Genomic DNA, 24017 nt, shown 5'->3' on the forward strand with positions numbered 1-24017 from the left:
CCTGGATCTGCTGGACACACTCCTCTGAATGCACTCCAGGCATTCAAGATGTGCCAGTGGCTCCTGGGTTCCTCTGCCAGCAGCACAGCCCAAGCCCAGAAGTCTGGCTTTGGTGTTAAGGAAAAGGCAATCATTTTGACTGGCTTGTCTGTTGCAGCTGCAGAAGCTGAAACGATCCCTCTCCTTCAAGACTAAAAGCTTGAGGAGTAAAAGCGCAGACAACTTCTTCCAGAGGACTAACAGCGATGTGAAACTGCAAGTGGACTTGATGCCCGAGGTGAGCACCAGCACTGGGCAGCTCCCCAGCTCGGAGAGCCAGGCCTCCTCCCCTACCAGAGCCCCGCAGCTCTCGGAGAACAGCAAGACTCACATTTTCCAGGAGCACATCTTCAAGAAGCCCACCTTCTGTGATGTCTGCAACCACATGATCGTGGGTAAGAAAGTGTTCTGTTTCCTTTCTAACCTGTGAGGCTGCCTGCATGGCGATTTGCAGGATGACTTCTCCATAACTTGTGAGCCAAGATGTCTGCTTGAGAGTATTCACGCAAAAAGGATCTGGACTTGTGTCCAGACAGGGCAAACACAGGCTACTACGAGTTGTATGTGTGCTGACAGGTCTCTTGCCTCGCAGACACATTCTGCTAGCACAAATTACAGGTGGGGGTTTCAGCCAGAGTCAGACTCCCCTCTTGTTGAGGTTACACTGAGCACCAAGCACAAATCCTGTTGTCTGTTACACCAGAAACAGCAGAAATCCTTCTTTCAAATTGGTGTCTGCTATCCTTTTTTTCCCCACAGCAGGAATTCTGACTCTGGCTCCTTGTGTCTGCCCTGCAGGGCACTTTTGCCCCTAGCTCCCATTCACTGTGGCAACCATGCCTACTTCCTTCAGCTCCCTCACATCTCTCCTAAGTGACAGTTGGGAAAGGTGTAGCAACTGCTGGCTCTGAGCTGCTTTTGTTTGCATGGTGGCTGCCTAGGACACATGTTTAGGGAGACCAGGTCAATAGAACAAATAACAGCTGAATTCACATCTCAAACTTCCCTTGGATTCTTCCACCTGATGCCTGCTACTCACAAAACCTAGCACAGATTGATGTATTTGGAAGATCACCTTGACTTCTCTCCAAGACTGTCCATGGATGTGTGAGATGCTGCTGGGGACTGGCTGACAGAGAGAGAAATGACAGAGCTAATAATTTATTATTGCATAGGATCATAGAATTGTCAGGGGTGGAAGGAACCCCAGGGATCATCTAGTTCCAGCCCGCCTGCCATGGGCAGGGACACCTCACACTACAGCAGCTTGCTCACAGCCACATCCAGCCTGGCCTTCAAAACCTGCAGGCATGAGGCTTCCACCACCTCCCTGGGCAGCCTGTGCCAGTGTCTCACCACCCTCATGGGGAACAACTTCTTCCTAACATCCAATCTCAATCTTCCCTCCTCTAGCTTGCATCCATTCCCTCCAGTTCTATTGCCACCTGACACCCTAAAAATGTCCCACCCCAGCTTTCTTGTAGCCCCCTTCAGATACTGGAAGGGGTCAGATAAGGTCTCCTGGGAGCCTTCTCTTCTCCAGACTGAGCAGCCCCAACTCTTTGTCTGTCCTCACAGGAGAGGAGCTCCAGCCTTCTGATCATCCTCATGGCCCTTTATTATCTTCAGTATGCAAAGAACTTCACACTGAGTCTTGCTTGTAAATTAATTTTCAGTGGAGTGTGAAGGCCTAAAAAAAGCAACCTTCATGCTCCAGATTATCACTGGGGCTGTGCCTAGATCAGGGAAGCAGTGGTGGTGTGTAGCTGGAGATGTAGAGTATGCATGGTCAGCCCTGTGGGAAGCTGCAGGAACTGCTGCTCAGAAGTCTGGTCCTGGAAATACACGTTACTGTGGCCAGCTTATGTAGATGAGTTGGTCATCCTGCTACTTACCATCTAGTTGTGCCTGCACAGGAGATCAGGAATGACTTTGGTGGCAGTGTAGGAGTATAAAAGTGGGTGTCAATGTTTCTAGGTTTATAGAAAGGACAAGCAGTAAAACACTGGCTTAGCTTCATGTAGGAGTGCTCTAGGTCTTTGAGTACAAGCTATGGGCTGTAGTTTCTCTAGCTTGCTGTAAGAAACTCATGTCCTTTGGCATGGAAGTCTCTACCTTTCAGATAAGAGTGTGGGAACTTGTTGAAAGATGTTGCTAGGATCACTCAGCTGTTTTCACAGCTTGGTACCTCCTTTCCCACAGGAAGTTGCTCACTGTCCTCAGCTTGGGTGGGGAACAAGTGTTCATTGGAAAGGGCAGCTGTCTGTAGAACATTAGATCTGATACAAGTCCATAAATTAAAGAAGTAAACACATCATGCCTCATTTCACCTGCTCTGTGCCACAACCCTCCACATTTTTCACTCCATATTTTTGGTGTTATTTTGCATTTTTTTAATTAAGTTTATTTTTCTTCTTTAAGTGGTAGAGCAAGTCAAAAGGAGCAGGAGTAAAGCATCAATACCAGGCAAGTTCCTAGCCCAGGAACTGAAAAGCAATCCAGGATACAGGCAGTTAGTTGAAACAACTTTCTGTATGGAAGCAGGCCCAGAACTTGTCTCCTTCTGTAATGTGCACGGACACTTTGTTAAAGCTCAGCTTCACAAATATGTACTGCAAGTATAAGTCCTCCACATTTCTGGCATCTTCTCATGAAGTTGTATGGAGATTAGTACCCTCACTAATCTGCATGACTCAGCAGCACTCAAAACACTGCTGCTCAAGATGGATCATCGCTGACAGCAAGCTTTGCAGCAACACCCACCAAGCAATCCGTGCCCTGCCTGGGATAGGAGAGTCCTGAAGCATACCTGGAAGCTTCAACACATCAGCTTTAACCCCAGCTGCCTTCTGAACATTTCCTGCTCTTCTCTATCCTATAAGTGTTTCCCTTTTCTATTCTGTACGTTAGCCACTTCATTAAAGAGAGAAGCCTTTGCTAACTATTGAAGAAGCTAATGTGATCCATTTCATCTGGCTGAACCAGGTGAATTGCTCTGATCTCTTCCAGCTCATCTTTGCTTGGAGGTATGGCAGAAGAAGCTGTCAATAATTCTGCCTTACAAAGTTGTAGCATCCAGATACCCTGATTCTGACAGATACCTACTCTATTCCTCTAGTTATCTCTCTTTGATCCTTACTGCAGTCATAGCTGGGTTTGCTGTGCTGTGTTCTGAGCAGCATGGGAGAGCTGGGTATTGCTCTTTGCAGCTCAGTTAATCCATGTAAGTTGGGCATCTGTTGCTTATGGGAATGGGGAAGCAAAACAGACAGCTTCTCAGGAAACAGTGTCAGGCCTGCTCCCAAAGGCAGACTGAAAAAAAAAATCCCTTCTGTGCAAGGGCTCTGAATTTACACTTGCAACATGGACCCTATTTGTTCTATTTGTGTTCTTCAGTCAGTGACATTTAAGAGTAATGAGTCTATGGCTTTAAATTCCTTATTGATGAGAATAAAGGCAGGCAGATACATATTTTGAAGACAAGGGGAAAGAGTCCAGGAAAATCTCAGCTTGACTTTAGATGGTTTCAATTTTGCCACCAAGAATGGTTCCAGGTTCACCTTAAATGGCTCTCTGATCTATGAAGCAAGCAGCTGTGTTTGGTACAGGGCAGCGTGATGGACTGTGCATGGCATGAGAGCGCTGCACGCACTTCAGCCTCGCGAGTATGGCAGAATTTGCAGCTTCAGAGAGAGAAGGACACTCAAGAGTAGAGACAGCAAATTTTCTCAGCAAATTTAAAGCAAAGGAACATGAACCATTATCTTCCTACAAAAAGCACATGCATCATCTCCCCTTGATTGCTAGGCTCTACGAGCCAAATGTTGCATTGGGATGCTGCACATGTGCCTGTTTGTTCATTTGAAAGCACTACAGTTGTCAGAGAAAGGCCAAATACATGTAATTGGTTTCAGCATTCAGAGAAAGATGTTTACAAGGATCAGCATAATGCAAACTTACTCATTCAAATGCTTTTCATGTGCCAGTGTGCACTTGCAGCCCAGAAAGCCAACCAGATCCTGGGCTGCATCAGGAGAAGTGTGGCCAGCGGGTTGAGGTAGATGATTCTCCCCCTCTGCTCTGGTGAGACCCCACCTGGACCACTATGTCCAGTTCTGGAGCCCCTAATACAAGAGGGATCTGGAGGTGCTGGAAGGTGTCCAGAGAAGGGCCACGAAGATGAGCAGAGGGCTGGAGCTGCTCTGCTATGAGGACAGACTGAGGGAGTTGGGGTTGTGCAGTCTGGAGAGGAGAAGGCTCCAAAGAGACCTAATTGTGGCCTTCCAGGATCTGAAGAGGGCTGCAAGAAAGCTGCTGAGAGACTTTTTGGGGTGTCAGGAAGTGATAGGACTGGGGGAAATGGAGCAAAACTAGAAATGGGTAGATCCAGATTGGATGTTAGGAAGAAGTTGTTCCCCATGAGGTTGGTGAGACACTGGCACAGGTTGCCCAGGGAGGTGGTGGAAGCCTCATCCCTGGAGGTTTTTGCAGCCAGGCTGGATGTGGCTGTGAGCAAGCTGCTGTAGTGTGAGGTGTCCCTGCCCATGGCAGGGGGGTTGGATGATCCTTGAGGTCCCTTCCATCCCTAACAGTTCTGTGATTCTGTATTCCAAAGAAGCTCTGCATATTGGTTCTATACTTTTCTCCCAAATAAAATAAGGGAGACCATTTCGGATTTAAGGGAGCCCTGAGGAGTGCATGGAGGATCCCTTTTATTTTAATGGGGCTTGCTTGTAGCATCAAATACTCTACTCATCAGTTTTAGTACTGAAGTCAACAGAAATAATTAATGTAATTTCAGAGCCAACCTCTATTATGTTTTCTGCTGCTTATTGTTATGCCACTGAGAGCTCCAAGTTCAGGACTGAGGTTTCAGCTCCGTGCTGGCTACATACTTTGCTAAACACATCCACTCATGGGTATCTTGTTGCAGTTTGGCTCTTACAAACCCATTTGTTTGCTGTCCTTACTAGTAGTAGTTGTTACTAATACCTAACCCTGGCAAGTGAAAATGTTGAAAATCAAAGTGTCTTGTGGAATGCATCATAGAATTGTTAGGGTTGGAAGGGACCTCAAGGATCATCTAGTTCACTAGATCATTATTTTAAAAGACCCTGGTTTATTTCTTGTCCCTCACTCTGAAAAGAAAATCAAGTCAGAACACCTCTGTGTTTGCTGTGTTTAGCAAAAATGTGGTAAGCTTTGGTAATGCCCAATCAAATTAATATTGCATCAGAAACAAGTTCTTGCTCTTTTTCAGTCTTTGGTGTGTCATCAGTCACCTCTATGGCAATTTACTCCTGTAGAAAACATGAGGCTAATACTCCTAAAAAAACATTGTATGTTTATAAAACAAAACAAAACACAAACTCCATCTGTAGACTTCTCAACATTTTAGTCATTTGCAGTTCATGTCCTGTGCTGACTCATGTGGGGGAAAAAAATGCTGTTTTCTACACATTCCAGGCATACTACATACAATTAATGTATTCCCATCCAGCACATCCATATCCTTCTTGTAGTAGTGGCTCTAGAACTGGACACAGCACTCCAGGTGGGGTAGACATATTTTACAGTGAGGGTGGTGAAATGCTGGCACAGGTTGCTCAGAGATGTAGTAGAAGCCCCACACCTGGAAACATTTAAGGCTAGGTTGGACAGGGCTCTGAGCAGCTTCATCTAGTTGAAGATGTCCCTGCTGACTAGAGGGGGTTGGACTACCTGATCTTTAAGGACTCCTTCCAACCCAAAGCATTCTATGATCCTATGATTTGAGAGACCTGGGTTCTCACTCCAGTCAGTGCTGAATGGCTCTGAGAACCTAAATCACCTTGCACTTGTGAGAATCGGTGTGAGCGAGAGGTATTTTGAGGTACACAGACCCATGGCATTCTTTAACATATAGCTGCAAAACATGATGCAAAGTAAGAATTTTAATATACCTGTTATCTTGAAATTGAACCTGGCATCTCTTACAATTTCTATCTTGAGTTAATAATTCCCCATAAGCACAGAGCTTCCCACTTTGGGCAGGAGCCCTGTAAGAAGGGCTGTAAGAAGCCTTCTGGCAGTGTGACGTTAAGTACCACATTCATCAAACTGTGCAGTATGTAGTTAACTGTTAGTTATCAACTACTCAGGTGTAAATCATGCCACCTGGACTCCAGATTCCAGAAAGTGGATAGCTTGTCTGTTAAACTACAGATAGTGGGGATGAACAGATGGAACAATGTCTAAACACACTGTCTGCAGCGTAGATGTCTCATCACTACAACTCCCATTCTTAATGAGCATCACGGGAAGGATCCAACTCATACAGCCCCACTTGCAGCTACAGAGGGTCACACATGACCCCTGCATTCAATTAATGTTTTTCTTTGGTTAATAAAGAGTTAAACATACTTTAAAGCAAATACTGAAAGGCAAATATTTAGTCTGTTTATCCTCTGGGAGGGCTTCCTCCTCTGAGATGAGGCAAGAATGTTATCAGTAAATTGGATAATCAGGAGCTGCTTAGCTGAGAAAAGAGGGTGGAAATATATTTTAAATTCTAATTTGTCCTTGAACAGCATCAAACATGTTGCACATTTGTTACCAGATAATTTTCAAGCTGACTGTAATTTGAGAGAAATAGCTATTAATATGAAACTGCAGTTAATCCCCTGTGAAAAGAGACTTTAAAGATGTTGACCAACATTTGCTGCCTAATTAGATGGAAAACAATAACATTTTGTAGCACATCTCTAATCAGTGTTTTAATATCCCGTTGGCCAAGATGATTTTTAACCAAAAACTGCATTGAAAAGCTGCTCAGTAGTGGCCAATTGCTCCTGAGATCAGCCCTTGGTGATGCACAGAATGGTAAGCTTCAGGCTACGTAGAGGCCTAGGGATGAAGTAGGATACAAGATCTGGGGGGTTTATGTCCTGCTGTGTACTTCTCCTGTGATCACACAAGGCACTGAGTATTTTCAGATTACATGCACCTTCTTGAAGCTGACCTTTTAGGATAAGCATTGTTCTTCTATGTTTAGAGTCTTTGCCAGGATATCACTGTTAGGTGGGTAATGGCATTGCCACATAGCCAGCACAAACACCACCTAGAAGGGAGATTGATAGGAGCTTCACCTTATTTGGAGCTGCAGAAGCCATAAAATGAGGCAGCTGGCACAAATCCTTTTGCCAGCATGCAGAGTGAAATGCCTGCTCACACTTGCTTGTTGCTGTATTTAATGTAGAAGGATGTCTCAGAGACCAGTGGCTCTTGCAGATCACGTGGAGAAGGGCTTGGGGAAGAGTGGCTTGAATGTTGCTTTGCTAGGGGTACTTGTTGACAGCTGATGGAAGATGATCCAGCAGTGTGCTCAGGTGGCCAAGAACACCAACACTATCTTGGCCTGTATCAGAAGTAGCATGGCCAGCAGGACCAGGGAAAAGGTCTTACCCCTGTACTGGGTACTGCTGAGGCCTCACCTCAAGCAATCTGTTCAGTTTTGGGCTCCTCACTACAAAGACTTTGAGGTGCTGGAGGGTGTCCAGAGAAAGGCAATAAGGCTGGTGAGAAATCTTCATCACAAGTCCAGTGAGGAGGTGGTGAGGGAGCTGGTCTTGTTCAGGCTGGAGAAGAGGAGGTTCAGGGGAGATCTCATTGCTTTCTACATTTACCTGAGGGGAGCTTGTAGCAAGCCGGGGGTTGGGTGCATCTCTTACAGATGTCTTTCAAAATGAACCATCTGGAAATTTTTTAGGCTGTTTCTTAACCAAAGAAAGCAAAGTGGTAGTGAGCTCTTGTCAAGGGTGATACAGTATAAATGCTAATGTGGAGAGGATCTGGACACTGGTTTTATTGAAGAATCAGTGACATCACAGCTTTTACCCTACTTACTCTTTCTCCCCCTCGCTCCCTCTCTGGTGGTCTGAGAAGGCTGGGCAGAAAGCTATGTGTGTTCCTGCTGAGATGCTGCTTGCAGTAACCCATCTCAAGCACAACTGGCCAAGGATCACTACATGTGATCCAAGAGAAGAAACAGTACTGAAGCAGAAGCCTGCATGTGGCCAGATCTTGACCATGAACTGGATTTTAAGTGACGGCACCTGTAATTATCTTCTGTTGCTCCTCCTTCCAGCTGCATCACTATCTACTCTGAGAGAGGGAGGGAGAGGGATTGTGGCCATGGTAAGTCATACGTCAGCAATTTGTGTGTGAGGCTTTCTGCTGCAGGCTCTGCCTGTCAATCTGTGCTGACAAAACCCGGGAGCAAGGAGAGCTTGTGCTGATGTGGGAGTGTTTCTGCTACAGGAGGAAAGAGCCAAAAGCCTCAGTAAGTTTGAAATGGTAGAAGGCCAGAGAGCAAATGGCTATTTACATATCAGAGGGCTTCTCTAACTAAACCTTTTATAGTCCTAATTGATTGTCCTAATCTTCTGCGCACAGCAGCCTCTCATTGCATACCCATTGATGATAGAGCTCTGTAAGCAACAGGCAACGTTAGAAAATCCATGAGCAGAGAGGATATTAAAATGCTTTGATGAGGGCAAAAAGTGCTTTGTTGTTTTTTTTAATCTAGAACTCTTCCTACGCTTTCAGCAAGACGAGAGCATTGCTCATCATTTCACAGCATAGCTCTTGTTCAGATGCTTGTTGTCTTTTTCCCAACTCCTCTACAATGGTACAAGGCCTCCAAAAGATGAAGATTTTCTTACACATAAGTGGCCCTACAAAATTCAACTGCTTTTTTCAAAGTGTTTCAAAACACAGAAGAGGAGGCAGGACTTTTCATTTCAGCACATGAGAGCACATGTAAGGTGCAAACAGCCTGAGTCTGCCTACATGGAGATCTTAGTTGAGATCTGACTTTCATCATCTTTGTCTCAAGGAGAGTTACTGAGCACACTCTGTTCACTGAAGCAAAGATCAGCCACTCATCTCTGTTTGTCCCTCCTTAGCACACCACTTGTCAGTTGGGAGGTAATTTCAACCCACCACACCACTCCAGGTTTCGTTTCTTCATGTTCCCTTGCTCTTCTGTGTTCAGATCTGGTACCATCATCATCTCTGAAGCGGTTCAGCATCACATTCCTTAGACAATTCTCCTTTGAGCTATTTTCCTTCTCAGCAGAGCAGCTTGGTACAAAGACCTCCAAGCACAGTCTCAGGAGTGAGAAAAGAAGGTATTGAGATACCAGCATCAGTCTGTTTGGAGTAAAGAACCTTAGATATGATATATTGTGTTTGGGTTTTAGAGAGCTGGGAGCTTTTCCTTTGATGATACCTGTTGGTTTATTTATCACAGCATTCCAGCATCTTAATTAACATTTAGCTGATAAAAAGTCCCGAGGTGATATTTTAAGACATATGTAGGTGGATGTTTCCTTTCAGGGACAGACATTTATAGCAAAGCTGTTGAATATGTGAAAAGTGCATTGCAACAAACCTCTTGTGGCCTCACAGCAGTGAGTTTCATCCTCTTGTGATCAACAGGCATCAAGAATGAGAATCACTTTTTCACCAAAAGACAGGAAAGGCCTATTTGCATTTTAAGTAATTCTCATTGTTCCTGAACCACAGAATAATAAGTCTGGCAACACTGGAAGTCCTTTGTCAAGGAGTTACAGAGTTGATTTGCAAGAAGGATGAAGGCATTTCCCCTTGCTGATATGTATGATTTAAAACCATGAAGTTAGAAAGGACTTTATTTCAGTGGGGACATTTTTCATCTCTGTTAGAGCCTTGTACAAAACCCTGCCTGTTACTGCTTGAGTTTCTTCTCAGCATGCTGTTTTCTAAAGAAAGCTGTGTCACTAGGAAGTCACTTCTAATTTTATGCACTGTTTTGTAGCCTGCCTACACATAAGGCAAATTTTCTTGCTATTTAAACATTGGATATTGTTGTGGGGGAAATTGTGTAGGCTAGACACTCAAACAGACCCACACCTCTCAGTGACATGTAATCTAAAAGTCAATCATTTGTCAGGGCAGGTACCGTGGCTGGTCCTATTCAACAGAACATAAATACAGATGTCCCAGCCTCTCTCCACACCCCATTTGGCTCAGACTGGCACAAGATGGACTCAGGGCAATGGGGTCAGGTCCAGACCTGGCAGCTTGGTCCCAGATGGAAGGATTCCTTCTGCATCTCCCATGTGTTGTTGGACATCCCTGTACAGTGTAGCCCCATCCCAGGGAGCTACTGTTTTACCCTACCCACAGCATAGCACATTTTGAGCTGGCAGATTTAAATGTAAAAAACACCAACCAACCACCCAGACACCCCCCCCCAGTAAACCAAAATCCAACCCAAACAAGCAAACAAACCCCACCCACAACAAATACTCAACTTACTAAAGATTAAAACTTTTGATGTCAACCCTGTGCTGCTGCTGTTCACACACAAGCCTAAATAAGATTTTTTTGCATATTTTTCTCTGTGTGTTTTGAACATTTTCCTCCCATATGTCTATTATTCATGCACTGAGTGCCTGTACCCAGTGTGCAACTGCATGTCAGCTATCTAGTCAGGTCAAAACAGGATGACAGCCAGAGAGTTCAATTTCATCTCCTTAAAAAAAATAAAAAAGGAAAATGGATCCTCTTAAATCATCAAAATGGCAATGCAAAAAGCTGCCATAATAGATTTGTCTGTGGGTCACTCAGGAACAGTACACAGCAGTCCACAAAATTATGATGTCCTCTTCTTTTATTTTAGTTTCTTTTTTAAACAACCCATTCAGTCCTTTCTTTATCAGTGGCAAGTGCAATAGGAAGGTGGCTAATAGTAGGAGTGATAATGGTAACAGGAATTTAGTGAGGTGGATGTTTGTATATCAGTCCACACACCTGGCAGCTGTGTGCCCACCAAGTTGCATTATCAGTCAGGCATCAGATGGCAGTGACTTCCAGAGGTCAGCTGGGGAAATCTGGGTTCAGGCTTTGTTCTGTAGCTCTCCTGATGCCAGCAGATGATCTGAGCCACTGACCTCTCCACAATGTCAGCCAATGGAGCCCCAGCGTCAGTTAAGAAGAGGCAGAAGAAGGGTGCTAGGACAGAGAAAGGGTGAATTTCCCAGGCAACTGAGGAGGCTGAAGAGCAAGCTAAAGGATTCCAGTTCATCCTTACAAACCAAATGAATTGTGAGATTTAGCCTCCAGATTTTTACCTTTAAAGCTGTGGGTGTCCTGCAGAGAAAATGCTATTCTCTGCTCTACCCCAGAGTAGAGGAAGGGAGAGGCCAAGCACTTGTCCAGCAGCAGCCAGCTGTAAGGGCAGAACATAGCCATGGTGGAATCTTTACAAAGTCTCTCTTTGAGCATCAGAGCTTTTACACAAAAATAATTAGTTGATATGAAGGAGAGGGCAGGAGAGGAGGATGCAAAAAGGCCTAGAGATGACTGCAAGGGCCCCAGTGCCATTTCAGGGACTTTCCTTTCTCCTTCTAAGGTGACATCATAAAGCCTTCACTGCTGCAATGCTGGCCCAGCTTGCTTAAAATTCTCCTTTTCCCATGAATTTTGGCATGGAGACAGCACTCTGGTGACAATCACAAATGCTCCTGGGGAGGAAGGGGCAAGACCCTCATTATTTTTATCAGCCTCCCACAGCAGAATTTGGAGCTCTGTGGGAAATCTGTAATTTCAAATGTGTTTGTTTATGAAAGTTTTAAATCAAAACAATTTCTGACTGGCATGTTCCTCTCAGCTACAAGGATAGAAAATAGTGGTTGGGTCGTAGCTGGAGCAGCTGGAGATGACAGCCTTCTGTCACCTGACTGTTTTTATTCTGTCCTTTGTTGTTTGTTGTGTGGGGTTTCTTTCCTTTCACTTCAGCATGAGTGCCTAATATAGTTATCTTTATGCAGTCAGCATAAAGTCGTGTTGTTACCAACATCTGCAGGTTTATTTCAGATTTCTCCAGGCTGTGGGGCTCATTTTCCCTCTCCAGCTATTAATCTTGTGTCGAGCCTTGAAACAACAGGCAGGAAAGCATCAGCCAACAGCGCAGGGGCCAAGAGGATCATAAAGGTTCCCTTTGCATGTGTTAGACAAACAAAATCCTCATTTGCATTCCTGAAGCTAAATGTCACTCTCCTGAAATGCAGAGTAGTTGCTGAATTACTTTTATAGGAGAGCCAAACATGAAGACTTGGAAACAAATTCTGCCTCTGTCTCTTTCTGCCCACAAATCTTCCTGTTCACTATATGTTGAGGTGCTGTGTTTCCATTTAGGCTTCCTCTGGAAAAAGGCTTAGATTTACAGAAGTCATGCAGCGTGTCCTTTGGTTAATATTTAAGGTCAGCTTATCAGAACAGTTTAAGATTCAATTTTCTGGGGCTGTTCTGGAAACCCTAGCCACCCGTTTAGATATTCAAATGGGAGCTGACCCAGTCAGGGAGTATTTCTAGCGAGGTGTTATTAAACATGACCTGCTTTTCAAAGCAATCTGTCCTTCCAGGGCCAGGTGTCTGGGTACATTAGCTGGTATCTAAAGGAAAATGGCTGTGGTAGAGCCTCCCTCATTTGGAAGTTTATTTAAGAGCTGCTCAGATACCCTGACATGAAGTTTCCTTATTTGCTTCCAGTGAAGCCCTGCTTTTTCTGCCAGGTTTGACTTTTTCATTTGCAAAAGAAAGAACAGACTGAGATGATTTATAGCTAGATGAATGCACAGGGCATGGAGGACATATATGCAAATGTATGTGTGAGTAGATTGTTTTTTTCCTCTATGAATTTCATGACTCCATTGACAGTCATGTTTATGGGCACTACAAGCTAAACATGTCTGGTACTTTCCATTCTAAACCTGCAGGTTTAGCAGCTTGCAGTTTTTACAGCTTGGACACCAGCATCTAGGCCAAATAGTGCCCTAGCAGTGACACCTCTGACAGCTGTACCCATTATTCCCTAAAGTGGGAGCCATCCTATCCCAAGTTTTGACAAACATGCTTATATTGCAAGGCATAAAGAGACATAGACATTGAGCCTGCAGGAAAGCTTTTCATTGCCTGGAATTTGGAATTAATGTAATATGGTACTCAAGAGATCACAGAATCACAGAATGGTAAAGGTTGGAAGGAAGACCACCACCAACCCCCTTGCCAAAGCAGGATCACCTAGGGCAGATCACACAGGAATGCATCCAGGTGGGTCTTTAAAGTTTCAGGAGAAGGAGGCTCCACAACCTCTCCAGTCAGCCTGCTCCAGGGTTCTGTCCCCCTTAAGAGCAAAGAAGTTTTTCTTCACGTTGAGATGGAGCCTCCTGTTTACCAGTTTGCATCTGCCACTTCTCATCCTGTCGCAGGACACTACTCAAAAGACACTAGCACCTTCTTGGCTCCCACCCTTCTGGTATTTGTAAACATTAACAATATCCCTTCTCAGTCTTCTCTTCTCCAGACTGAACTGCCCCAGGTCTTATGCCCCGAATGATGCAGGAGGGCACACATTAACCAGTGAAAGCTAAAAAGTACTGAGAAGAGCTGCCCCTTCTTTCCACACTGCCCACCCTGTTCAGTGGATAGTGTTCCCAGAGTGGAAATAGTGCCAATCACGTCCCTAGACTGCAATAAAACACTGGCTGAGCAGAACCTTTGTTTTGGCATGCTCAGCATGTGGCAATTTGGTTAATTTTAGTAAGCATCTTTGGAGATGGGAGTGAGAGGGGTGATTGTTTTGTGAAGGTAATAACAAAGAGTTCATCAAGCTGTTGGTCTACTCCCCCTTTGAATTAAAACCAGAGAAAAAATGGTTAGGGTACTCCAAGGCTAGATGAATTGCTGAGCTTTTAGTTCCACTCTTTCTGATCCACCATAAGTGGACATTATTCCTGGTGTGCTAAGACATTTCAGTGACTACTTTATACCAGTGGCTTCCAGCTGCACTTTAAGGTTAGCATAAGGGAATTTCTGCTAGAGGGAATAGATGGTAGGCTGCAATCAGGCTGTGAGCTATTTAGGGGGACAGGAAGCAAACAAGAGGGTAATGGTCAGGCTTGCAGGTCATCAGAATATGTTCAGCAGACGTCCCTGAGGAGAGTCAGTATCCCAGACTACATTACTTCTGCAGGAACACATCCAGATGCTGTTGTGGCCATTTCAAAGGTGAACTTTCTCCTTGCTCTTCCCTTGCCCCATGCTTCAGTCTACAGAAAGATTAACCCCGTGGGAATAAGCACAGCACAGCACAGAGAGGCTTTCCACTCCAAACAAGCCCTGGTAGCCTATGGGAGATAAGTCAAAGGATACAAATTCCCCTCAGCTTGCCTGCCCCGTTGTGGTGGAGGTGTTAGTGTCCTTGCCATTGTCATCAGTGTTTACTTTAGTCATTAACACCACCTCTTTTGTACCCTTTCATCTATGTTCAGACCAAATTCCTAGATTTCCTGGGCTCTCTGGGAAAATGTATTGGCAGATAACATCTGAGCACCTTGTTATACCCTGTGCCACTCCTTCAGGCATAATGAAGTACCTCTTACCCCAGCATGACTGTAGGACTGTTGCTGTACTTACTCAGCTTTACATAACTTGCTTGCAAGATCCATGTTCTGCCTGCCTTTCCCCCCTTTTCAAACTACTAGAGTACCTTCCCAAACTAGCCCCACTGGGGCAACTGCAAGATCAGCAAGTTTACTTACATGGAAGGCCAAAGCCTGAAGCAATGGGTAAAACCTTGCTCTCACTTACACCTGTATTGTATATGTATCTGTTCTTCTCCATAATGTGAGCTGAGGCACAGCCGCAGGAATCTCAGGAGCTTTTGGATCAGATTCATTGCAAATGCAGAGTTGCCTAATCTCTGGTGTGCAGCTTTGAGATAGTTTAGCCACGAGTCTCTGAGGAGGATTGATTTGGTGTGATGGAGATCAGAAACTGAAGAAGAAATAATTATCCTGGGGAAGAAAAAGAAAATCTGCCTTGTAGAAATGCCATCTTCAGAGCTTGAGATACGGCAGTTAAGTGCAAATACAGAATAAATGCTGCTTCTTTAAGCCCTTTAGTTATTCCACAGTGGGAGGCGGGGAGTTACATGCAAATTATTTCCAAGCTGCCTAATCCCACAGTAAACCAAGTAGTTAGAAGTGACAATGACTTAAAGATTGAAGCTTTAGGTAGTTAAAGGGAATTTAATTTTGATTTAAAAAGACTTCTTGTAAACTCAAGTGTTAGACTGAGATACTTTTCCTCTCTCTGAGGCCACTGCTTACCTACTAACAGGTAACAAATGACCTTCAGCAACAGAAATATAGAGCTGTTTTTTAATCATGTATTGTCTTACTCATTTTGACATGAGCTGAGTCTCTTTAGCCTGGAGCAGAAGAGCCCAAGGGGTGCCCTCATTCATGTTGATGTGCAGGGCAGTGTCAGGAGGATAGAGCCAGGCTCACCGTCCCTGGAGGTGCTCCAGTGGGGATTGGATGTGGCACTTGAAACCATGGCTTAGTTAGTTGTGAGGTGTTGGGTGATAGGTTGGACTTCATGATCTCTGAAGTCTTTTCCAACCTTATTGATTCTATGAGTCTATGATTCTATGATTCTGCTCAGTGATTCCAGTGACAGGACAAGGGGCAATGGGTGTAAGCTGGAGCAGAGGAGGTTCCATGGGAACATAAGGAAAAACTTTCTCCTTGTGAGGGTGACAGAGCCCTGGAGCAGGCTGCCCAGAGAGGTTATGAGGTCTCCTCTTGTCTTCTGCCTGGATGCATTCCTGTATGACCTGCTCTAGGTGATCCTTCTCTGGCAGGGGGAGTTGGACAGGATGAGCTTTCGAGGTCCCTTCCAACCCCTAACTTCCTGTGAGTCTTTGTGATTCTGTGACAGATAGTTTCTGCTCTGAAGGAGCTGGGGTTTGACTGTTGAAGGTAGCACAGGTACCTTGCATTCATTTTGACAGCATTTTGACGAGCAGTTCCCTCGACAAATGTGTGGCTCTTGTGATCATGTGGTTACAAAACATAAGGATCAAGGTCTGCCTCATAATGTGAACACTGAAATGGGTGGAAGGAAAGCTGGGAGAGGCTTACTGCCTTTTCAGCTGAATCCCAGGAATAACTTGGCACAGCAGGCAAAAGTTATGCCAGTGCAGACCAGCATGGAAGTAGAATTAGAGACAGTGTAAGCACTGACGCCAAATCCCTGTTGTATAGGCAAAGTGTGATGTCATTGTCCCTTTTATTTTTCCTTCCACTCTATAAATATAATGAAAGAAAATGTGGAGGAAATGCTATGTTTCCTCACTGTGTCAGTGGCTGGTCACCAGGAAGGGTGATTCATAGCTTCACAATCAGTTAATAACAGCACAGAAATCAATACTGGTTTGAGCACGTGCTAGTGGGAGGAAACCAGACCTGCAAAGTTCCTCACAGCACAGTGATCAGAGTGCAGCCACACTGAAGAGAAAAAGTGAAAACAAACAAAAACACAACAAAAAAATGAGGGATGTGTTCTTTTAGTAAATCCTCTGTTTGCTAGGGAAAAGAATGGAGGAATGAGGCAAGATGCCTGCATTTACCTGAGCAGCAAGGTGCCCTGTGTGGGTTCAACTGACCAGAGCCAGGTAGGCAACAAGCAGGGGGCAGGTTGTGACCCCACTCCATGGGAGTCCCCAGGGTGCCTCCTATGCTTAACCCTATTCACTCTTCATCTCTCCAGCAGTCTCAGCAGGGAGGAAGGGAGGATGTCAGTTCCTTCTGCAAGAAGCACACAAGTGAAACATCTGAGCCTGGCCCCCTGCAACCATCTCTAGCTCCTCCTGCCTGCTTCTGACTGTCTTGGTTTGAGTGGACAGAAAGCTATTTTACCCCTCCACCAACAAAGGAGAGAAAATGTTCTCACAGAATTGGAAATTTAAATGGAAATACTGTTCACAAATATAGACAGAAATACAAAATACACAAATTCATGTTCAGCTTAGTTCTCCACCTGAGCCATTTTCCCCAAACCTCACTAGGCCAAAACCTTCTCCCCAGCTAGACCAAAACCTAGGTCTCAATGTAATGTCTCTGTACATAGGGGGTGCAGGATGATGGGAATGAAATAACAAAGATTATGCTTTCCTGTGTCCACCTCCTTGTACTTCTCTGGTACTTGGGCAACTTTCAACTCCATGGTTAAGACATCCAGTCTTAAACCCACAACAGACTTGAAAGTGGCCACTTCAGGGAGCTCTTGCCCTGAAAGCTGTCCTGCAGGGCTCAGGTTTTGTTGCTGACTGGCTGAGCCCTGCCCTACAGTGTTTCTTTGAGGCACATCGTGTCCCTGAATGAAGCCAGCAGCACATCCATGGCAGTGACTGCACAAATAACCAGGAGCTACATGAGTACTTTCAGATGCAGAACCTCTTCTGACTAATTTTTCTATCATGTCTGACTAATAAGGGATGGTTAAAATGTCAAGAGCTTTTTGGGGTGGGTTTTCTTTTTATTACTACCTTGTTCCTTACTCACTCACACAGTAGATGCTAATGAGCTGACACGTTGTTTACTCATTCTCTTTATACAGTCATGTGGGGATAAAAGAGCTGCTGTAGCTGAACAGCTTCTCTGTATCTTAGGAAGTCGTATGAGTGTATGAATAAATGGGTTTTTTGCCTGGAAGCAAACAGACCTGGCTTTGTCATTGCAAAACTGCTGTTGTCCAAGTGGAATTCTGCTTCTGCAAGGCAAAACTTCTCCTGAAGGTTCATGTTGGGTGATAGGTTGGACTTGATGATCTCAAAAGTCTTTTCCAACCTAGTTAATTCTGTGATTCCCTACCTGTGGCACTGAACTTTTCCACTCACAGTGAAGGAGGTCAAGGTCAGGCCCATGGACTGCTCGCTGCCACACACAGGGATGTGCCAAGAGCCATTCCTGCACCCTTTGTGCAAGTGACAGCAGCAGTCCCTTGGCTCCTAGGAAGGCAATGGGGAGGGAACTGGCTTATCACACACTTCTGAAGCTACCTCTCATCCCCAAAAACCTTGTTCTCCATTGGTGGTCTGGCTTCCCAGGGAAGCCTCAGAGCCTGGGTGGTCTTTCAGTAGCTCCCTCAGCCATGCATGGCTCTCAGGCCAAGCCCTTTCAAAATAGCAATGCTGATGGTTTTGAGGCAGAGACCTCACTGATAAGGGTATCATACAACAGAACATAATCCAATATGTATCTACAGGCAGCAACAGCCTAGGAGAGAATCTGGGAGAGAAAGGCTTCAAATGGAGACATTTCAAAGAAAATGTGTATATATTTTAAAAACCCAGGGAAGCTGGAGAATGCTGCAACTGCTTGTTCAGGTCATTTGTTACACGTGTGGAAACTGTTGACTCTGACTTATTAGATCCTTTCCCTGCACTTCCAGGGACAACTGCTAAGCATGGACTGCGCTGCAAGGCTTGCAAGATGAGCATCCACCACAAGTGTGCAGACAGCATTGGACAGCAGCGCTGCATGGGCAAGCTGGTAAGTGAGCAGGGCAGGGCAGCAAGTGCAGTGGGAGACACCAGCTTGTGCTGCGGGCACCTACTTAGTGGGCCTGATGCCCTGACTGGCATTTAGCTGGTGCATGAGCACAACTGACACCAGGTCTCCTTACTGAGGTGGGAAAAACAAAGCCAGGTAGTGTCCTATTATCAGCTTGGGTAATTGCTACTACTCAAAAACCTGAATGTAAATTAAACCGTTCCAACCCCTAACATCCTGGGATCCTGGGAACCTTCTCAGAATGATTTCTAGCGTGCCACAGGGCACTGTTATTGGCCATACTGTGATATTCTTTAATGGTATAGCTTGAGTTGTTAACATTTGTTTCTTTACAAATGAACATTGAGAGGACTTCTGGTGATGACTGGGGGAGCTGTTTGACCTTGCAAGACAAGACCTAAAAAAATAAAACCCCAGAAAAAGCAGGGGAAGATGCAGTCAGTCAGCAACAAACCTTAGAAAAACCTGCAGAAAGACTCTTAAGTTCCTTGGGTTTCACAGGTGCCTACATGGGAACACATGGCTTTGGTGTTAGGGTGAGGAAGGGTAGCCATATATTTAGCCCACATGGGAGCACATGGCTTTGGTGTTAGGGTGAGGAAGGGTAGCCATATATTTAGCCCACATGGGAGCACATGGCTTTGGTGTTAGGGTGAGGGAGGGTAGCCACATATTTAGCAAATGCAAAACAGTGCAAATTCCTGTTACATCAGAGCAAAGGGAGAGGGAAACTTCCCAGCACCTCCAATGATTCAGCACTTCTACTGCAATTCATTAGTGCTGCTTTTGTATGAGACCAAAGCAAAAGGGGAGCTGAAAATCTCTTCCTCTTTCCACAGAAATGTGAGAAACTGGATTATTTTTTTTTCCAGGAGAAAAAATCAATCCCAAGCTCCCTAAACGCTACAGTGACTCTACAATGGGAGGCAAATTTGCAGCTGTGCCACGCTGTTGTGCCATGTGGGGGGTTGAAATCATCCCCCAACTCATTTCAAGAATCACCCGCAAAATAAGATTGCCAGTCCAGCCCAGCTGGAAGCAAAGGAAGCTGTATTTGCAAGCAAACTAAAATCTAGAAACATGAAATGCAATAAATATGTACTAAATATACAACATTTACAGGTATCTACATTTATAAACAAGGATCCCCCTGGACAAAACCAGGGGTTTACCAAAAACTTCCCCCTCTCCACCCCCTTCCCTCCTGTACAAGGGAAAAGAGAAAAGCGGAGGAGCAGATATTGGTCAGTTAGAGGGTAGAAGGGCTCTGCAGAGGGACCTCGACCAACTGGACAGATGGGCAGAGTCCAATGGGATGGCATTCAACAAGTCCAAGTGCCGAGTGCTGCACTTTGGCCATGGCAATCCCATGCAGAGCTACAGGCTGGGGTCAGAGTGGCTGGAGAGCTCCCAAACAGAGAGGGACCTGGGGGTGCTGATTGACAGCTGCCTAAACATGAGCCAGCAGTGTGCCCAGGTGGCCAAGAAGGCCAATGGCATCCTGGCCTCTATTAGGAATGGTGTGGCCAGCAGGAGCAGGGAAGTCATTGTGGCCCTGTACTCTGCACTGGTTAGGCCACACCTTGAGTACTGTGTCCAGTTCTGGGCCCCTCAGTTTAAGAAGGACATTGAGACACTTGAACGAGAAGGGCAACAAGGCTGGGGAGAGGCCTTGAGCATAAGCCCTACGAGGAGAGGCTGAGGGAGCTGGGATTGTTTAGCCTGGAGAAGAGGAGGCTCAGGGGTGACCTCATTGCCCTCTACAACTACCTGAAAGGTGGTTGTAGCCAGGAAGGGGTTGGTCTCTTCTCCCAGGCGACCAGCACCAGAACAAGGGGACACAGTCTCAAGCTGCGCCAGGGGACGTTTAGGCTAGAGGTGAGGAGAAAGTTCTTTACTGAGAGAGTCGTTCATCGCTGGAATGTGCTGCCCAGGGAGGTGGTGGAGTCACCATCCCTGGAGGCGTTCAAGAGGAGATTGGACGTGGCACTTGGTGCCATGGTCTAGTCATGGGGTCTGTGTTGATAGGCTGGACTCGATGATCCTCGAGGTCTCTTCCAACCTTAGTGATACTGTGATAGCTCTTAGCCACAAGAAGAATGCAGCCAAGGTCAGCAACAGCCAAGCAAAAGCTGCTATCTAAAGTGAAGAAGCTGAGAAAGAGACAGAAATAGTTTATACAACTAGCTTTATGTTATTTATCAGACCAATGGGGTCACTACCATCTGGAGCTCTGTGTCCAGTTCTGGACCCCTAGTACAAGAAGTATTTGGGGGTGCTGGAAGATGTCCAAAGAAGGGCCATGAGGATGAGCAGAGGGCTGGAGCTGCTCTGCTATGAGGACAGACTGAGGGAGCTGGGGTTGTGCAGTCTGGAGAGGAAAAGGCTCCAAGGAGACCTTATGGTGGCCTTGCAGTATCTGAAGGGGGCTACAAGAAAGCTGGGGAAGAACTCTTTATGGTGTCAGGGCGTGATAGGACTGGGGGGAATGGAACAAAACTAGAAATGGGTAGATTCAGATTGGATGTTAGGAAGAAGTTCCCCATGAGGGTGGTGAGAGACTGGCACAGGTTGCCCAGGGAGGTGGTGAAAGCCTCATGCCAGGAGGTTTTGAAGGCCAGGCTGGATGTGGCTGTGAGCAAGCTGCTGTAGTGTGAGGTGTCCCTGCCCATGGTAGGGGGGTTGGACCTGGCTGATCCTTGAGGTCCCTTCCAAGCCTGACAATTCTGTGATTCTGTGACTTAGATCTTATCATTATTTTCCCTTTTACATCCAATGGTCATTTATTTACATTCTGCCACTTTCTACTCAAGATCTGTGGAAAATTTCCTAGGCATCAGCCTAAATCTGCCACATGCCATTAGCTGCAGAGTTGACTTTGTTTCTGCTACACCAATGGTGGCAGCAGTGCTCTTCACTTGTCCTTGCTTTCTCTCCCTCCAGCCAAAGGGATTTCGGCGGTACTACAGCTCACCACTGCTCATTCATGAACAGTTTGGCTGCATCAAAGAAGTGATGCCTATTGGTAGGTTTTGATTGCTTTTCCATTCAGTCTCCCTTTGGCCAGTGCTCTGCAACAGCAGCGGCAGACTTCCAGCCATGGTGTTTGCCCTCAGCAGCCTTCCATCTCCTTTCGGTGACTGAATGTCCTTCTGCCATCTCAGGAAAGGACCACTTCAAAGATACAAAGCTGGAAGAGGAGAGGGTGTGTTTATTGTGTGTTTCGCTCCAAACCCCATATGTACAGTTTGTTTATAGTAAGAACTAGCTGAGATTAAGGGTTGGAACTTGGAAGGCAAGTCCAGAGAAGGGTAGCAAGGCTGGGGAGGGGTCTGCAGCACAAACCCTAGGAGGAGAGGCTGAGGGAGGTGGGGTTGCTTAGCCTGGAGAAGAGGAGGCTCAGGGCAGACCTTATTGCTCTCTACAACTACCTGAAGGGAGGCTGTAGACAGGTGGGGGTTGGTCTCTTCTCCCAGGCAACCAGCACCAGAACAAGAGGACACAGTCTCAAGCTGTGCCAGGGGAGGTTTACGCTGGATGTGAGGAAGAAATTCTTCCCAGCAAGAGAGATTGGCCATTGGAATGTGCTGCCCAGGGAGGTGGTGGAGTCACCATCCCTGGAGGTGTTTAAGAAGAGATCGGATGTGGCACTTGGTGCCATGATTTAGTTGATTAGATGGTGTTGGGTGATAGATTGGACTTAATGATCTCGGAGGTCTTTTCCAACATGGTTGATTCTGTGATTCTGTGAAGGGAACAAACCCTGGAATATTGAGGTGAAGGTCTAAGCTGGGAAGAACCAGAGGAAAGGCAGGGAGATCAAAACAGGAGGCATTCAATTCACTAGTATGGTTTTAGAGGGACATTGATAGATTCCTGTCCTGTTTAATCCATAATTCTTACTTCTCTCATATTTTTTTTCCTTATTAACCATGTCTGTGTGTGTTGTCTGAGTGTATAAAAGACCAGATTTTGCTCACTGTAATACCAAAAATCTGAAAAGAAACATTTTAAAGTAGAGAACGTGAGTTGGTTCTGGAAGAGTTGTCTCCATCAGTGCTCTGACCAGGGAAGCCCAGCAGTTAACAGTTAAAAGTAAGCAGTCAGTTTACAATGATTTTTCTGAGGACACATACTTTGTTGGTTTTGGCAGCTTAAAAGCAGCCAGGACAAGTGAATGGCATGGAGTTCATCTATGTTTCTCTTTCTAAAGATGCACCTACCGTTTTTGCCAGCAGTTATGGAAGCATCTTGAACTAACTGGCTACCAAATGAGGTGTGCTTTACTCATATCAAAATGCAAAGTCTCAGTGCTTTGGCCTAACTTTCCCTCCTACTACACAGTGGGATGAAATCTGCTGTATTCTATGTGTCTACTGCCTTGTGCTGCAAGGGAGGCTGAGGTCTGATAGTGCAGAGTGCAGAAGAGGATTTGAACTGCATTTGCTCTTGCCAGCTGAAGGCGTCTGTTTTGTTGCCATGGGAGATAACTTCTGGAGCCCACTGTGAGGGAGAGGGGGAGTGAGAATTTGAATGGACATGTGCCAGCAGGGGTAATGGCCTTTTTGGCTCCCCCTGCCCTGAGCTAGGCAACCTGGAGCATGCTCCCAACAGCAGGTACCTGCCTCCAGACCCCATATGGCTACACAGCAAGGATGTCAGTACCTTTCAGGAAAGGTCTGGGCAATCTCCTTTATCCCCACCAGCGAGGTGGGAGCATGGTGAAGGTAGATGGGTAAGGTGAAGGTAGATGGATAAAGGTGAGGGCTCACCTATGCCAAAAGGATGCTCAGATGCATTGCAGGGTTTTACCTTCAAGCGTCTACTGCTGAGAGCCTTCTAAAAGATCAGTGTCAAAAAGAAGCAGAAAATATGGATTAAAGGCTCTTGGTGCTTTGTCTTCCTTGTTTCAGTGTAGGCAGCATCAGTGGTGACTGGGGAAGAGGGATGGCAGGTGAAGAGAAGCAGGGCAGTGGCAGGGACACAGCCTGTAGGAGGGGAGGATGATCTTCATAGGAGCAGAGAGGCAGCAGATCATGGCTAGCAAAAGCCAGTTCCACTAAGTTCACCACAGGTGTTTTTATCAGGATAGTCTCTCAGCTTGTGTCAAAGTACAAGAAGAGGCAGGTGTTCCTCCAGGTGGAGCAGGAATGTGACTAGAAATTACTTCCAGGGATTAATGCATGCTTTGCTCCTTCTGTTGCAGCCTGTGGAAATAAGGTTGACCCTGTGTATGAAACTCTCCGCTTTGGGACTTCCTTAGCCCAGAAAACCAAAAAGAGCAGCTCTGGAAGTGGGTCTGACTCTCCCAACAGAAACTCTGTAAGTACCCCACATCTTCCTTCTGTTTTCTTTCTGGAGTAGTAACAGCTGTTCATCCATGAGAGTTAGCATCAGGATTCACCAAACTTGTATTTCAAGCTGTCAAAAAAACATTACAGCCTCACTCACAGCTTCCAAAATAAGCCCAAAAAAAATGTTACCTTTTCAAAGCCAGGCTGTAATCAGCTTTTAGATGACTCTTGAGGGAAA

The 24017-nt window shown here is 45.7% G+C and overlaps 1 protein-coding gene across 1 annotated transcript in view; it reads left to right on the plus strand.

Moving 5' to 3' along the window:
* STAC (SH3 and cysteine rich domain) overlaps positions 1-24017 on the plus strand; it is an 80286-nt gene that overhangs the window by 34805 nt on the left and 21464 nt on the right. The window contains exons 2-5 of the mRNA XM_068152720.1: positions 158-434; positions 18364-18464; positions 21429-21510; positions 23692-23807. Of these exons, the coding sequence (XP_068008821.1) occupies positions 158-434; positions 18364-18464; positions 21429-21510; positions 23692-23807 (576 nt within the window). The remainder of the gene's footprint in view (positions 1-157; positions 435-18363; positions 18465-21428; positions 21511-23691; positions 23808-24017) is intronic.

Source organism: Melanerpes formicivorus, unplaced genomic scaffold (assembly GCF_026170545.1).
Source record: "Melanerpes formicivorus ecotype bairdi unplaced genomic scaffold, bMelFor1.0.p_v2 SCAF_24, whole genome shotgun sequence".
NCBI lineage: Eukaryota > Metazoa > Chordata > Aves > Piciformes > Picidae > Melanerpes > Melanerpes formicivorus.